The sequence below is a fragment of the Zosterops lateralis genome, assembly GCF_965231275.1.
Source record: "Zosterops lateralis genome assembly, chromosome: 25".
NCBI lineage: Eukaryota > Metazoa > Chordata > Aves > Passeriformes > Zosteropidae > Zosterops > Zosterops lateralis.
In genome coordinates, this window is record NC_139785.1 from 2,099,009 (window position 1) to 2,115,046 (window position 16,038).

Below are 16,038 nucleotides of genomic sequence, written 5' to 3' on the forward strand. Positions count from 1 at the left end.
CTGGAAGAGTTCTCTGTTGTTTTCTTGACAACTTTTGTGGTTCCAAGGCCTGTTGGTTGCCTTGAGCCTGCAGCAGCCTGAGATCCACAGCCGAGCACAGAAATAGGTCTGGTCCCTGCTACCCACCTTATCGGGCTGGGAGCCACTGCCAGGGCACAGGGGGACAGAGCCCTCTGGGGGCTCCCAGGATTTGGGGATGAGCAGGGACAGAGTGGCTTGGGGAATCCAAGAGCTATTTATAAACCTTTTCCTTGGGAGCACTTCCGAGTCCATGTCCCCCAGCGCCGGCCGGCTGGAAAAAGGCCCATTGTGCTGGCGCCGGCTGGGCCAGGGCTGGGCACTCACCCACACAATGGGGCAGAGGATGGGTCTGGCTGTGGGGTCTGACCCACAATGGGGCAGAGGATGGGTCTGGCTGTGGGGTCTGACCCACAATGGGGCAGAGGATGGGTCTGGCTGTGGGGTCTGACCCACAATGGGGCAGAGGATGGGTCTGGCTGTGGGGTCTGACCCACAATGGGGCAGAGGATGGGTCTGGCTGTGGGGTCCTGCATGGGCTGCCCAGGGGACAGTGAGGGGTCCCGGCCAGGCTCATCCAGCCCTTGCCAAGGCCACAGCTGCCCGCAGGATTGGGCAGGAGGATCCGCCCTGCCCTGTGCCCCCTGACACCCGGCTTTGCCGGCTCCCTGCTGCCAAGGAAGGGAGGAGAAGGCGGGATGGGGACACAGCATCACTCCCTGGGCTGGCCTGCAGGGATCTCTTCCTCCCGCCTTTGTCTGCAGGGCTCCCCCAGGACGGCTCATCAGCATCATCTGTGAGAAAGCCTAATGAGAGATCAGCCCGGGCCGGCCCAGCTTTGGGGGAGCCCCTCTGGCAGGGGATCCCTGTGGAGGTCCGGGGGAAGGTTCCCTGTGCAGAGGGCTGGGAACAGCCAAGGAGTGGCTGGGATAAGGCAGCAGGCAGGGCACGGTCCTCGTGTCCCATCCCCACAGCACTGGGGACACAGTGGAGCAGCAGAGCCCAAGGGAACAGTGGGGCTGGGCTGGTTAAAGAGGAATTTCTCCTTGCAGGACATTCCCATGGAAGAGGACTTGCCTTTCCCAGGGCTGTCTGGCCGGGCTCCAGGAGGAGACAGATATCCCAGCTCCCATGGTGGGGAGCCCTCCAGAAACACGGCGAGCAGCCCTGGAGCTCCTGCTCTTGCCCTGGGCTGCAGGGAGAGCAGGGGCAGGGCAGGCCGTGGCTGCTGGGGACACAGGGCTGGGCTCCCTGCAGCTCCAGGCCCTTCCCGAGGGCTGTCCCCAGCAGCCCGGGGCGGTTCCCTGCCCGCGGGGGACGTGCCACGGGGGACTCCATCACCTGCCCCTCCAAGGGCACAGGAAGAGCAGACACAGCTCAGGCATTCTGGGCTGCAGAGAATCCCTCCAGCACTGGGACAGCCAGGCCTGGAGTTGTTGCCTGTCTCCCTCTGCTCCCAGATGAATCCAGAAGGACTCGGCACCTGCCAGGCCCGGGGCGCTCCCTGGAGCTGCGTCCTGTGGCTGCAGTTTGTGTGGAATGCGGCTGAGCTCAGAGCGGGAAGGGGCTGGGGCCGGGATGGAGCAGCCCCGGGGCCGGGCTCGGGGCCAGCACAGTCGGTGCTGCCCAGCCCGGGTGTCCTGGCAGGGTAGGGATCACACACAGGGCAGGGATCACACCCGTGCCGGGCTCTGCCCTCTCGGGGTTGGCTCTGGTGGTCCCAGACAGGAGCAGAGTCTGAGGCTGAGGAGGGCAGGGGGCTGATGAGCAGTGGGGTACACCCTGTCCTGCTGCCAGCCACTGCCACGGGCACAGCTGGGGGTGCAGTGGCATCATCCCAGACCTCCAGCGAGTGCATGAACAGCCGGGGGACTGTCCTTAAGGGAGGCGTGCCACCCACAGCCTGGCTGCCAGGCACCTTAGTGGGGCACTCTGTGTCCCTGCAGAGCCCCGGGAAGGGTTTCCACCCAAAGCCAAATCACTGTCCCATCCTGAACTGCTGCCAGGTGTTCCCAGCCCCCTGCACCCCTCCTCGCCCCTGTGCCTCTCTCCTGCAGGTCTGCACGCCCTGGAGCTGGACATCCTACCGGAATGAGAGTGGGCAGAGCTCCCCTCCATCCCTCGGAGCACGGAGAAGCCCAGCTATGGAGCCACGACCTCTGAATGCTGCAGGCGCTGCAGCCCCGGCCCGGCGGCGGGGAGCCCCCCATGGCACGGGATGGGCAGGCACCAGGAGCGGGGAGGGTGGGGCAGGTGCACAGCCGCAGGCAGGGCAGGAGTGGAGCACACCCAGCCCTTGGCTCGGCTCTTTTCCATTCTCTGCTTTGGGAAAGCGATGAGAAATCCAAACATTACCATAAATGCTGAAAGCATCCTGACTCCGCCACTCCCTGGGGATCCAGGCGCCCGCGGCCTCGGAGCCGCAGGGACAGGGCTGGTCAGACAGGGGGCAGAGCCCAGGCAGGGACAGACAGACAGGATGGGCCACCCCGCCCCCTGCCCTGCTCAGGGGGGCACCTGCACCAAGGTGACCCCAGATCCCTCTGGGCCTCGGGCCTCGCTGCCCGGGGTGTGGTGCTTCCCTCCTTGGCCCCGCATGGCTTTCCCATGGGTCATCATCCCCTGCACTCGCCCTCTCCTTCCTTAAAAAGCCTTGGGCTTCAGGGCTGCATTTTCCTGAACTTGTCATCACCTTCAGGGCAGCAGGGCTGGACCATCCCCTGGGGCAGGGCAGAGCAAAGGCCAGAGTCTCTGAGAGCCCCAAGCCCTGGCTGGGATCCAGCAGGGAGGGCAGGACCTTGGTCTGAGCCACAGCCATGGCTTTATGTTCCAACATCCTGCAGGAAACTGCTTGGCTGGGTGACCCTGGGCTGAGTGTGTCCCAAACAGGCCCAGGGATCCTGCTGGCAAGTGCACACCTCTCCTGTGCCAGGGCTGAGCCTGGCACAAACTCATCTCATGCAATGTACACTGTGGGTGTCCCCTGGGCTGTTTGGAACCAGGCTGGGGGGGCTGATGTCAAGCCCTGTCCATCCTGTGCACTCTGCCTGCCCTGTCCTGGCTCCTGAACCCCCATCCCATCACTCCATCCCTTGTGCAAAATCCCTCTGCAGCTCTGCTGGAGCCCCTGTAGGTCCTGGGAGGGGCTCCAAGGTCTCCTGCTCCTTCTCTTCTCCAAGCTGGACATGGCAGCTCTCCCAGCCTGTCTCCAGAGCAGAGCTGCTGCATCCCCTGAGCATCCCTGTGCCCTCCTCTGGGAGTGGTGGGACAAGGAGGAACGGCTTCCCACTAACGGGGGGCACAGTTAGACGGGATATTGGGAAGAAATTCCTCCCTGTGAGGGTGGGGAGGCCCTGGCATAGGTTGCCCGGGGATGCTGTGGCTGCCCCATCGCAGGAAATGTCCAAGGCCAGGTTGGGCTTGGATCAGTCTGGGATATTGGAAGGTGTCCCTGCGCCACGAGCTTTTCCTCTTACTGTAGCGGTCAGGCAGATCCACTGCCACAAAGAGATAGGGAATTACCTCGATAGTTTTCATTCCGCAGTTAAAAAACTGCAAAACCTGACGTTGCGCGTGGTGGAACGAGCGGTCCGGGATAACGGGAACTACCGGCCCTTTAAGTGGGCGGCAATGGGGCGTGGCCAAACTCGCGCCGCTGCTGGAAGCCACGCCCCCACCGCGCCCCCGCCGCATCCTGCGAAGCGACCAATGGGGGGCGAGTCCCGGCGGAGCCCCCGCCGCTGATTGGCCGCGCCCCGCACGGCGGCGAGTGCCAAGATGGCTGCGCCCGTATCGGAGGGGTCCCGCGGCTGATCTGCCGTACGGGCCCCGCGGGGACCATGGACGTGCTGTTCGCGCTGCTCCGCGGGCTGCGCCTGCTGCTCGACCTGCTGCTGCTGGTGCTCGACCTCAACTTCTTCCTGGTGTCCTCGCTGGTGTCCGCGCTGCTGTGGCTGCTGGCCGCGGCCTCCAGCCTGCCCGCGGCGGCGGCGGCGGCGGCGGTGGCGTGCTGGGATGCGCTGGTGCTGCTGCGCGGGTGCTGCGGGGCCATGGAGGGCATGCGGGCCGCGGGGCACCTGCTGTCGCACCTGGCGTCGCACGTGGTGCTGCGGGCCCGGGAGGTGGCGCAGCGCGGGCTGGGGGCCGTGCTGGGCTGCGGGCAGGCGCTGTGCCGCCAGCTCTGCGAGGCGCTGGCCATCGCCACCAGCCTGCTCATGTACCTGGTCAACAGCCTGGTGAACGTGTGTCTCATCGGCGCCCAGAACCTCTTCACGCTGCTCGGCGCTCTCTGGGACTCGCTGGCCGGGCCCGTCATCAGGGTCACGGACCTGCTGGGCGCCTTCCTGGCACACGTGTCCAGTGGTGCCATCGCCGTGTCCATTCTGCTCTGGTCGCCCTGCCAGATGGCCTTCGAGCTGCTCTGCTCCGCCACCCACCTCTTCATCAGCGTCTTCTTCGTCAACGTCTACGGCCTGGGCCTGCTCCTGCTCATCGTGCTGGTGGGCGCCTTGGTGTTCAACCCCGGGCTGCTGTGGGCGCTGTGGGGGCACCTGCTGGGCTGCCTGCACACGCTGCCCTCCCTGCGCCGCCTGCAGCGGGACCTGTGCCGCCTCTACCAGGTGGCCCTGCTGACCCTGGGCGTGGCCATGACCTCGCAGCCCTGGCGCAGGCTGGTGGACTGGATCCTGCAGGTGACCGACTGGAGCCTGCAGGTGACCAACTGGAGCCGGGGGGGCAGGATGATGGTGAACCAGGGCAGCGAGCAGCGACGGGCCGTGGCTGCCCCCAGAGCCCCGGGCCCCGGCAGGGTGACCCTGGGCCAGCAGCCGGCCGAGCAGGAGGAGCAGCTGGGTGCAGGGCAGGGCCCACAGCCACGGCCTGCCCTGAGCCGGGCTGGGGCAGGGCAGCGTCACCACACACCCAGCGAGGAGCCGGGCACGGCCTGGGGGAAAGCCCCGAGGAAGCAGCAGCTGAACGCCGGGAACGCGGAGGGAGCCCCTGAAAACGACCCCTGGGCGCTGCTGAAAGAGCAAGAGGAGCGTAAGAAATGTGTCATCTGCCAGGACCAGACCAAGACAGTGCTGCTGCTGCCCTGCAGGCACCTGTGCCTGTGCCAGGAGTGCACGGAGGTGCTGCTGCAGCAGGACATCTACCAGCGCAACTGCCCCCTGTGCCGCCAGGTGATCCTGCAGACCCTCAACGTGTACCTGTGAGCCCACGGGGGGCTTGGGCTGTTGTTTTCCCAGGAGGTGAAGGGCACCCCTGTCTGCACTTCCCAGGGCTGCCTTGAGCAGCTTCCAAAGAACTGTGGATGGTGCTGGAAGGGCAGAACGCTCTGGGGTGTCTGCTGGTCACATTTTTTGCCTAACTAGGTTGTAGCTCTTGCTAGCAAGCACAATACTGATCTCTGCAGCAGGCTGGAAGAGTTCCCTGGTTTTTTGTTGACAACTTTTGCTGTTTCAGGGCCTATTGCCTCGAGCCTGCAGCCTGAGATCCAAAGCAGAGCACAGAAAAATGCTCTGGTCTCTCCTAGCCAAAGCTGATGGAAAGGTTAAAGGCTGTGCCCTCCTGGCAATCACAAGGGCTGGTGCAAGGCAAGAGAATTTTTTTCCCAAGGAAAATTACCTGGCAGGCTTCATCCAGGCCTGTTTCCTCCTCCCACATCCAAGTGGAGGAGCTCCATGGGAAAGGGACGAGTGCCCTGTTTGCAAGGCCCAGGGAGAGCAAGGAGCACACTTGAGCTTTTAGTCTTTGCTGAACCTGCCTCTCAGCTGAAGAACAGGCTCTCTGGGGCACTTCATCACCCCAGTGGCTTTGCTTTTTGAGGGATCTCTCTTGCCAGGCCAGTGTGGGGCTGTGATGAACTCGGGCTCCCTGCAGAGCTCAACGTTGCTGCTGCTTCCACGCGTCACCTATGCAAGACTAGCACACGCCAGGTTACCTGCATGGCCAGGCTGGGGGCAGTCACTCCTTCTGCAGGGCTGCTGGTGCTGCTTGGGGAACTCGAGGAGTGGCCCCCCAGCCAGTGCTCCCAGCCCTGGCAGCAGCAGCAGCGCAGATTTGAGCCAAGGCTGGAGAATCCTCTCCAAAAAACCACACATTTGCAGGCTAAGAGTGCCATGGAACAGGGAGGGTCACTCCAGAGCTTGCTGGCTCCTTCCCAGGCTGGGCTGGCTAGAGGGAGGGACCTTTGGGGAGGAGAGGGAGCACCCCAGAGCTCCTGGGAGCTCACAGACATTCCAGCTCCAGGCACAGTTTCTGCACATCCCTGCAGTTGTGTGTGTGGAGCAGTACCAGGACCACGGATATCTTGGACCAGGGCAGGGCTGTACTGTTGTTGTGTCTTGTTGTCTGTCACCAGTGTAGCTACTTTAATTCAGAAGTGTCCCCTGAAGTCCAAGGAGGGCATCCCATCCTTGCTGGGGGAGGCCTGAGATGGCTCATCCCAGCTTGGGCAACCAGCACCATTCCAAGGAATTGCTGGGCTGCAAGAGGGCCTTGCACTAAAGAGCTTTTCCTTTTCCAGCTGCTTGCCTGAGGTCAGCCACACGCCACAGCCAATTTTGGCTGGAGCTAGACCAGAGAGAGTCTTGACTCTGGACTGCAAGCCAAGAGCCTGAGGGCAGCTGGCATGGTTTTCCTTCTATTTTCCTTCTTGATTAGCAATTTAAGCCAAAACAGAGGCAGCAGAGAGGCCAGGCTGTGCTGGGAGATGCCTCTGAGCTGTAAAGCTGAGCTCTAGCAAGGAACTATCTTCTCGTTGAGTGGCTTTGCTGGGAAAGGCACTGCCAGGGCTGGTTGCTCCCACATTTCCTGGGAGCTGGAAGGATTCCCTGGGCCAAGCCAGGCTTCTGAGCACTAATGGGTGTTAGAAGGGCTCTAAGCTGCTTCCACTCCATTTCAAAGAGATGCAAAGCTCCTCGTTGCCCAACCTCTTGTCCCTGTGCCTCCCCACACAGCTCCCTTGTTGATGTTGGCTCTCTCCAGCCACCAGCACTTGGGAGCAGCCAAACCCTCCCCAGAGGAGTGAGAGTGAGCCCAGGCTGTAGCTTGTCCCAGGCACTCACAGAGGAGTCAGGGAGCTGCACCTGGTGTCACTCAGGAGAGGGATTGTGGCCCTGGCCACAGGCAGCAGCATTCCCTTGGGACCAGCTCATGGATCAGGGAGTGCAACGTTCCCTGCATGAGTTACAGGGTGGGAGGGAAGGGAGACCTCCCCAAAACTGCAGTTTGTTCCCTTAACCTTTTTTTTTATTTTTATTGTTATTATCGCAGTCACGCTTGTTTGTTTAGGGCCTGTTTGCTGTTTATAAGAGAAGGCTTTGCCTTAAGTTTAACTCTTTGCACTATGGACTAGGTATTGAGCAGATTAAAATCTCCTTTACCAAGAGCTGGGCGCTGCCTCATTCTTGGGAATGTTTTTTTTTTTTGGGGGGGAAATGTGTGTTTGGGTCTCCTTTATCCACTCCTGGACTCCAGGGAAAGTATCCCTCCCCACAAGGGGTCAGCCTGCAGGGTCAGAGGTGTTCACTTGTTTTTCACAACCCCCAGAAAAGCAGAGCTGTAAGATACCCTGGAGCCAGGCTGCTGCACTGAAAATCCAGCAGCCAGGAGATCAATTTGCACCCAAACCTGCCCTGGGTGGGCTTTTCAGGTAACTTTACACCCAAACCCACTCTGGATGGGCTTTTCAGGTGACTTAACACCCAAACCCCCTCTGGATGGGCTTTTCAGCTGAATTTACACCCAAACCCACCCTGGGTGGGCTTTTCAGAGCTGGCAGCCCCCAGCTTCTGCTCTGCCAACCCACAGTGAGAGGAGATGGTTGTGGATGTACCACACCAGGGGACAGGGAGGAGGGCTGGGGTTTCCCAGCGTGTTCCAGGCTGGGACATGTTCATTCCTGTCCCTGCACCTCTCTGATGCCTCAGTGTCCTGTTCCAGACTGTCCCTGGAGTGGAGGCAGCACAGGGCTGGTCTTGCCTTGCAGAAAGGCCGTGGCAGGCTCAGGGTTACTGTGAGCAGATGCATTTGCTGCACAAGGAGCTATTCCCTGGCTCGGATCTCAGCTCCTGGCAGGTTGCTTTGTGCTTTTAAGCACTCTCTGCTTCCCCAGCATCCTCATAAATTGTTTGGAAAAATGGCTCAGGACCCTGATGGGCAGAGACTCCAGGAGTCCTGGCTTGCCCTGCTCTGGCAAAGCAAAGTGGCTCATTTTAATCAGGATGAAAACCAAGAGAGGGGAGATGGGAGCTGCTGGGAGGCCAGAAAGAGGCAGATAGCTGCTCAGGCACAGGGAGGAGGGCAGTGCTGGCAGATGGGTGATAAATGGGGCAAACTGAGGCACTTCTCTTGCTCCCAGGCTGTAACCCGAGGCTGGCTGGGCACCTGGGGAGGCTGCAGAGGGACAGGAGGGTGAGATCAGCAATGAAATATCTGCCATGCCCTGCACAGGCAGGATGCTCCCAGCCCAGCACCCCCAGCAGGGCATGGGAGGGGATTCAGGCACCTCAGGCCACTGTGGCCCAGCTTTCCCAGAGAGGACAGGACGTGCAGGACACAGCCCTCCCTCCCCCAGGAGCCATCCTGCACACGCTTGGCTCAGTCTCTGCTCAAGCAATTGCAGGAGGAAGCTGCAACCACCTCCCTGCTGGTGGACAAGGTCCTGAGCCCTGCCTGCCCTGGCACTTTGGTTTTTGGGGCAGGGCTGCACAGCCTGGGCAGCAGCAACGCTCGCAAACCACTCCAGGGCAGATTTGAAGTCCTGGGGGTATTCTCTGCTCCAGAACGTGCTTGGGAGGCTCCCAGATGAGCCGAGCGGGCTGTTCTCATCTCATCAAAGCGCCGAGACCCTTCCCCAAGGAGGGAGGAGCGTGATCCTGCCGGGCGAGCCCCGTTTAGGAGCGCTGCGGTGGTCGGCTCTGGCAGCCCGCTGACAGCAGGAGCCCCCGGGCGCTGGGAAAATCCCTTTGTCAGCCCAGCTGCAGCTCCCCCGCCCTGATGAAGGGCTGCTCACAGCCCGGGGACAGCAGGCACGGCCCGCCGGGCAGCGGGGAGCGGGCGGGCAGCCGGAGCGCAGATGTGGCACAGCAGGAGCCGGCACTGATACCCGGCCGGGAGGGAGGGAGCAGCTGAGGATCAGCGGCACAGCCACGGGGGGCCTTTGGGCTGCCGCCGGCACCAGCCTGGGCTCTCATTAGTGCCCCAGCGCAGGGAGCCTCAGCAGCGATCCCGGGGCAGCCTCAGGGACACGGAGGGGCTGAGGCTGGCGGGGACATGGAGGTCACCCAGCCTAGGGGACAGCGGGGTTCCCAATGTCTCAGTGCGGGGAGACTCTCCTGCCCCTCTGGGCAGGGTTTGGTCAGCACAGAGGCGCTGCCACCTCTCATCCCTGAGTCTGGAGGAACTGATCCTTCATCCTCTTGGATATGGGATTCTTGTCCTCCAGGACATGGATTCTCCCAAGGACATCCTGCAGGAGCCAGTGTCTGCTCTCCTAAAATCCAGCCTTGCGGTCCTTTCCTGGCCCGCCCCGCCCCGACGTGAGCGAGGACTGTCCCCTCCCCTGCCATTCCCACGTCAAAGGTCTCCTTACCAGGTCAGCAATCCTGAGCATGGCTGGGCGTGTTCCCTGCACCTCCTCAGCGATGAGGCCTCTGAACCCGGGCCATTACCAAGCGTTTGGGTGGAGCAGGAGCCGTCCCGCTGCTGCCAGGAGTCACCAGGCCACCCTGCAGCCCTGGGGGCTCTGACACCACAGGCCCTGTGCAGCTCTCAGACACGATCCACTTGATCTCTTTAATCTCTGGTCCTGCTGACCTCCCCAGGTGACCTTGCAGTGCCAAAGACACCAGTGCTGCTCTGAAAAGTGGTGCCGACGTTTATTTTTGTTTCTAAAAGCCCACAAAGCAACCACAAAACCCTCAAAAGAAGCAACAAATCTAGTCAGCTGCTGCTGCCTGTGTCAGCTGTACTGCAGCACCTGTGGGCTCAGCCTGGCTCTTATATCAGCTCCTCTCTTGCTCTGGCTGAGGGACTGAGGGATGCTGGCCCCTCCCTAACCTGGGCTCAGCTGGAACAGGGTCTCCAAACTCTCCTGACTCGGGGGAAGCTGGCAGAACTCATCAAAAGCAGCTGGAGCTTGCTAGGAACTTGTCAAAGTCTCCTGTGCCTCTCCTTCCCTTTTTGTTTTCCTTTCCTTGCCCTCTTCCCCATCCTCCCTAGGCAGCAGCAGATACCCTCGTGTTCTCACAGGGGTCCCCCTGATCTCAGACACGGTGTCCACACAACCAAGAGCATCCCAAAGGCAGCAGAGCCCACAAATGCTGTGCCAAGCACCCTGGCTGCCAGTGCTGGCCGTGCTCCCCCTCGTCGTGGCGGGGACCAGGGAATGCTCCCAGCCCCCACACCCCTCGTCCAGAAACTTCCCTTTCTTCCTCCCAGAATAGCCATCGATCTGCTCTGCGGCGCTGTTTGCCCCCTGAGCAGCTCTGCTCACACAAAAAGCCATCTCCAGCCCAAACAGAGGCTTCTGCTGACACCCGCCCCCGGCGCTGGCTGAGGGGCCCGTGGGGTGGCTCCAGCTGAGCCCCTCTGTCCCCAAAAAGGGTGTCACCCCTGCTCCCAGCACCTCACAGGTTCCCGCGGGCTGGGGTGGCCCAGGCAGGCTGCAGTGATGTCCCCACGGTCCCCAGTCCTGGCGTGGGGGATCCCCTGGGGGTGGCACCGGCACCGTACAGGGCACAGGGTGTCCCCAGTGCCGCCAGCCCGGGCAGGGACACGGGCTTTGCTCCCCCCTTGGGCACAGCTGGGCTCCTGGGGGTCCGTCCGGCACAGGTGGGGCTCTGGGGGATCCGGGGCAGGGCAGGGGGGGCTGCCCGGCTCTGTGCGGGGTTCCTGGGCCGGGGAGCGCTGCAGGTCCCGCCGGCACGGCCGGGAGAGGAGCCGGGCCCAGCGGCCCCTCCAGCCGGGCAGGGCAGGGCAGCGTCCCCAGCCCACTGAGAGCTCCAGCCCCTGGCCCAGAGCCCCCTCCCCGGCTGCTCCCCTCGGGGACCTATTTTGGGCAAGGAATGGGGAAGCTCTTCATTCCCCTGCTAAAAATAGCGGCCTTTCCCAGGGGCGGGTCACCGCTCTCACACCGGGGCGGGGGGCGGCCACGGGGGGCTCCGCAATCGCCTTCCGGGCCACCCCCGGAGCCGGGGCTCTGCTGGCCCCGGGCAATCCGCTCCCCTCTGTGGCCCTGACAGCATCGGGACCCTCCCATCGGGCGACACTCGGGCCTGGGGGGACCCCGGGGCTGCTCCCGAGCCGTGGGGAGGCGCCGGGGGCGGCGCAGCGCTGCGCTCACGGCTCAAGGACACCGATGCCACCATCTAGCGGCTCTCGGTGGCCCTGCGGGGACATCCCGGCACGGCGGGCCCGTCCCCGAGCCCCCAGGCAGGGCTGCAGCCCCCTCCCCTCCCCATGGCGGGTCCCGGGCAGGGCGCACAGGCAGGCGGGACACGCCTCAATAAAGCAGCCCTTTATTGAGGGGAGGGATGGGACAGGACAGGACAGGACAGGACCCCCGGGCCCCTCAGCACGGCTTGCCCTGCCCTGGGTGCCCGCAGTAACAGCGAGCTCCGGCACAGCGCTGCTCCGGGGGCGCTCCCGCCACCCCGCCGTGGCACAGGGGAGGTTTCTCTGCCCCGGGCAGGGCAGGGGTCCCGCTGGCCCCGCTCCCCCCACGCTGGAGGCCGGGAAGGGACCCCCGCCCGGCCCCACCGCAGCCCAGGGCGGGCTCAGGCGAACACGGCCGAGTTCTGCCAGTAGGAGTAGACGAGGAAGCCGGTGAAGGTGCTGTCCGTCTTGACGCTGGAGTAGAAGCCGATGTAGTCCCCCACGCCCACCTGCACCCACACCTCGTCCTCGGGCTCCAGGCGGACCAGGGAGCCCCCGGAGAGCGAGGTGGGCTTGGGCCAGTTGCCGTAGTACTGGAAGAAGGAGGCGATGGAGCGGCCGTTCTTCATGATGTCGAACTGCAGGCTGGTGCGGTACACCGTGGCGTGCACGGCGAAGTAATAGAGCCCCGGCACCTCGCAGGTGAACTTGCCCGTGGCGGGGTCGTAGTGGCCCTGCTCGTTGATGAGCACCACGTCGAAGAGGATGGGCTGGTCGGCCAGCGGCGGGCTGCGCGACTCGGAGCGCTTGGCGCTGAAGGCGGAGCGAGGAGCCACGGCGCACTCGCCCTGAGCGCCCTTCTCACCGTGCAGCCCGTCCGCGCCGGGGCTGCCCACCTCCCCGCGGGGACCGGGCACTCCTGGGGCAGGCGGGAGGGGACAGGTCACCTCTAGGTCACCTCTAGGTCACCAGCACAGCTCCTCCACCCCTCCTGCCCAGTCTCCATCCCACCGAGGATTCCCTGCCGCGGGCGTGGGGCAGCAGCACAGGGCTGGGTGTGTGATTTAGCACAGCATCAACAAGTCGTTGGAGAAACCCTCACAGGCTGGGACAAAGCCCGGCCCGGGAGCCAGGGCAGGGATGATGCAATTCCTGGTGGTCCCTCCTAAAGCCTCCTAAGAGAGGGATGGCATCGGGGATGGGGACAAATGCCACTTTACTGGTGACAGGGAGCTGCTGCCTTTTCCAGGAGCACAGGGGCACCACAGGCAGGGCCAAAGGGGCGGTGGTGGCACAGGAGGGGCAGTTCTGCAGGATTCATTCTCCCTTTGGCAGTTTGTGCCAGCATGCAGGACTCACCCCCTGCACGAGGGTGTTCCCCACGGGCGGGGAATGGCAACTCCCCCTCCCCAGCTGGGATCTCTCCTTTCTTACCAGGAGGGCCCATGTCACCCTTCTCCCCCGGCACGCCCTGGGCTCCATCCCGGCCATCTCGTCCGTCTCTGCCTGGCAAACCCTGGCCCCCATGCAGGCCCGGGGTCCCTGGGATGCCTGGCTGCCCTGAGCACAGCCCAGGGATCTTGTTGTCTTCGATCTGCAAGGACCTGGTGATGAGCCCGAGGAGGAAGAGGAGGAAGAGCTGCTTCATCTTGTCCTGGAGGGGCTGGAAGGGGCAGAGAGGGATCACAGCTCTGGGGAGCTCAGTGAAGAGGGTTGGGAGTGCTTGGCAGGGGCTCAGCAGGGGACATTCCCCCCCTTCTTTTCCCTTTACCTTTTGTGCTGCTCCCCTCAGCGAGGCCCCGGTGCTGCCTGCACCTGCCACAGCATCCCCACGGCCCGTGTGCCATCCCATCACCCTGCAGCCGTGGGACAGCTCGGGATGGCTGTGGGGTCTGGGTTTAGGGCGGGGGGCTGTGGCAGTGCCTTTGTGTGTGTGCCCGGGGCTCTTTGGGGTGGGCACTGCCCCATCGTGCCCAGCTATGGGGGAACGGGCGGGGGGATTTAGGACCATCAGCTGTGAGCCGTGAGCGTGCCTGGGGCGGGGTTGTTGTCTCTGGGGGCTGCTGGCGGGGCGGCAGCTCGGGGAACGCGGGGCCGAGCCGTGGCCCTGCCCTTGGCAGCATCCCGGCCGCGGCGGCTCCGCTCCACCCCCGGCGGCTCTCCGGGCACGCCTGGCCGCGGCTGGAGCATCCCCGGCCGTGCCGGGCCACCCCCCTGCCCGGGCTGCCCCATCCCCGGCCGTGCCGGGCCACCCCCCTGCCCGGGCTGCCCCATCCCCGGCCGTGCCGGGCCACCCCCTGCCCGGGCTGCCCCATCCCCGGCCGTGCCGGGCCACCCCCTGCCCGGGCTGCCCCATCCCCGGCCGTGCCGGGCCACCCCCTGCCCGGGCTGCCCCCAGCCCTTCCCACGGCAGAGCAGCGGGGGCTGAGCCCCAGGGCCAGCCGAGGCCCCCTCCCCGTGGCCCTGACCCAGAAAAGCTGCTCTTTTCCCCCTCCGCGACGGCAACAAAGAGGAAAAGGAGGAGAGAAGTGTCTCTCCCCCGCCCAGGCGCCGGAGGCAGGAAGCCGGGGAGTCCCAGCTGCCCCCGGCTGGGTGTCCCCACTCACTGCGATCCCCGGTTCCTGTCCCGGGATCTCGCCGCTCGCTGCCGTGGAAGGGCTGAGGCTCTTCCTGGCCACTTGGCTCTGACGAAGGCCCGAGGAGAGGCAGCCTCTCCACCCCCCCTCCTCCCCACGTCTCTCCTCCCAAACTCCAAAGGAAATCAAGGGCCTTGGGAGCCAAAAGCTACAAGACAAGGGGAAAAAGAAAAATAATCCCATGATGTCGGAAGTGCTGTGAGCAGGGGGAAGGGAGAGCGCTGCAAACAGCCCGGCAGAGGGAGAGAGGCACAGGCTGTGAACCACCTCAGCTGGTTCAGGACACGGCTGGGCACCCGGGCAGCAGGATGGAGGGGAGAAAAACAGGGGGAAAGGCAGCAGAAGGAAAGAAAACAAGATAAAGGCTGAGGGGGAGGAAATCCACAAGGCATAGAGGGATGGAGTGGCAGAAAAGAAGAGGGAGCTGTCAGGGTGTGCGGGTGCCCTGACTGGCAGCAGAGCTGGGGCAGAGGGGATGCAGCACACACAGAGCCTGGCACTGCCAGCCCTGGGAGCATCCAGGGGAACCCGCGGGATCCCTCTGGGCGGTCCCAGCACGTTGGGCTGAGCGTGCGGGGCAGGGGGCAGTGCAGGCAGAGAGAGCAGCGCTGTGCCCGGGGCAGGAGGCAGGGCTGGCCCCGGGGACCGCGCTGTGCCCTGGGCAGGAGGCAAGGCTGGCTCCGGGGACTGGCTGTGCCCTGGGCAGGAGGCAAGGCTGGCTCCGGGGACTGGCTGTGCCCTGGGCAGGAGGCAAGGCTGGCCCCGGGGCAGGAGGCAGGGCTGTATCCGGGGACCGCGCTGTGCCCGGGCAGGAGGCAGGGCTGGCCCCAGGGACTGGCTGTGCCCTGGGCAGGAGGCAAGGCTGGCCCCGGGGCAGGAGGCAGGGCTGTATCCGGGGACCGCGCGGCCGAGAAGCTTTCGAGGGACTCCCGGCTCGCCTTCAATTTTTTCCAGCGCCGAGTGCGTCCAAGGGACACGGTCACACTCTGGCCAGCGGGGCGGGCCTGTGGCTGGGGGATGTCCCCGTGCCCGGCAGCAGCTGGGAGGGACGTGCAGGGGTGGGCTCAAACCCCTGAGCTGGATGGGAGTGGCAGTGCCCGGCTGGGGACAGGGGCAGGGCGGTGCTGGCACCAGTGGGTCCTGATCCCTGTGACCTCAGCCAGGCTGGGGATTTCCCCACACACCCAGGGCACTGCTGGCTCTCTCCTCCCCGTGCCAGAGCCTGCAGTGGAGCCGGTGACATTGGCAAATGTCCCTTCCAGACCCGGATACCCACGGCCAGGCTGGGTGGTGGCAGGGAGCCACCTTGTCTCCTCTCTCCCAGGGTGTGAAGGGACTGTTGTTTTTGGCCAGCTGGACACTGGTTTGTGGCCGTGGGTGTTGCCAGGCCTGTGGCTACCAGGGTGGCCTTCAGCCAGCTCGGCCAGCTCAGCCAGCAGGGCCACGGCTCGTGGTGGGGCAGGATCCCTTCCCTGCACCATGGGGCCACCAACTGGACCCCCCTTGAGACCCATCCATGTCCCTGGGACCCTGCAAGCCCCCAGCCCAGTGAGGGCACAGCCAGCTGCTCACTCTCCCCTGTGTCCCCCCATCCCTGCTCAGATCCCCCACCCCATCCCTGCCTTCCTTCTCCAGCCATTCCTCAGTTTCCCCATGGATCCGACAGCGCCCACACACAGCCCCCAAGTGAGTCACCCCTTCAGTTGGGTTTGTCAGCTGCTCAGGCTGTTTATTCTGCTGGCTTTGGGGCTGTGGAACACGGGCAGCCCTGGGCTCTTGTTCCTGCAGCCTGGCTCACCTCTGCCAGCCTTGCTCCGTTTGTGGAGCCTTAGCTCTTTCCCTTGTGCCCCTCCAGCACAAGCCTGTCCCTGTGGGATGTGTCACCTGCTCTCCAGGGAAATGGAGCTGTGGGCAAGCCCGTGGCACCCAGGCACCAAGTCAAGCACTGGGCAGAGGGGCTGACCCCAGGGCAGGTGAGGGGCTGACCCCAGGGCAGGTGAGGGGC

General features: G+C 64.2%; 2 protein-coding genes across 2 annotated transcripts; one reads left to right on the forward strand and one right to left on the reverse strand.

The window, feature by feature from the left end:
- The first annotated feature begins 3,807 nt into the window (after positions 1-3,807).
- On the forward strand, positions 3,808-7,480 carry LOC310919070 (E3 ubiquitin-protein ligase RNF26-like). The gene has a single exon (XM_083878220.1). The coding sequence runs from the start codon at positions 3,858-3,860 to the stop codon at positions 5,229-5,231; it is 1,374 nt and encodes a 457-aa protein (XP_083734346.1). The 5' UTR covers positions 3,808-3,857; the 3' UTR covers positions 5,232-7,480.
- A 4,219-nt stretch (positions 7,481-11,699) lies between these two features.
- On the reverse strand, positions 11,700-14,402 carry C1QTNF5 (C1q and TNF related 5). The gene is made up of 4 exons (XM_083877861.1): positions 14,301-14,402; positions 14,004-14,181; positions 12,832-13,060; positions 11,700-12,316 (listed from the first exon to the last, which is right to left on the reverse strand). Exons 3-4 carry the CDS (start codon positions 13,043-13,045, stop codon positions 11,799-11,801), a joined length of 732 nt encoding a protein of 243 aa, XP_083733987.1. The 5' UTR covers positions 13,046-13,060; positions 14,004-14,181; positions 14,301-14,402; the 3' UTR covers positions 11,700-11,798.
- Between the last annotated feature and the right edge of the window lie 1,636 nt (positions 14,403-16,038).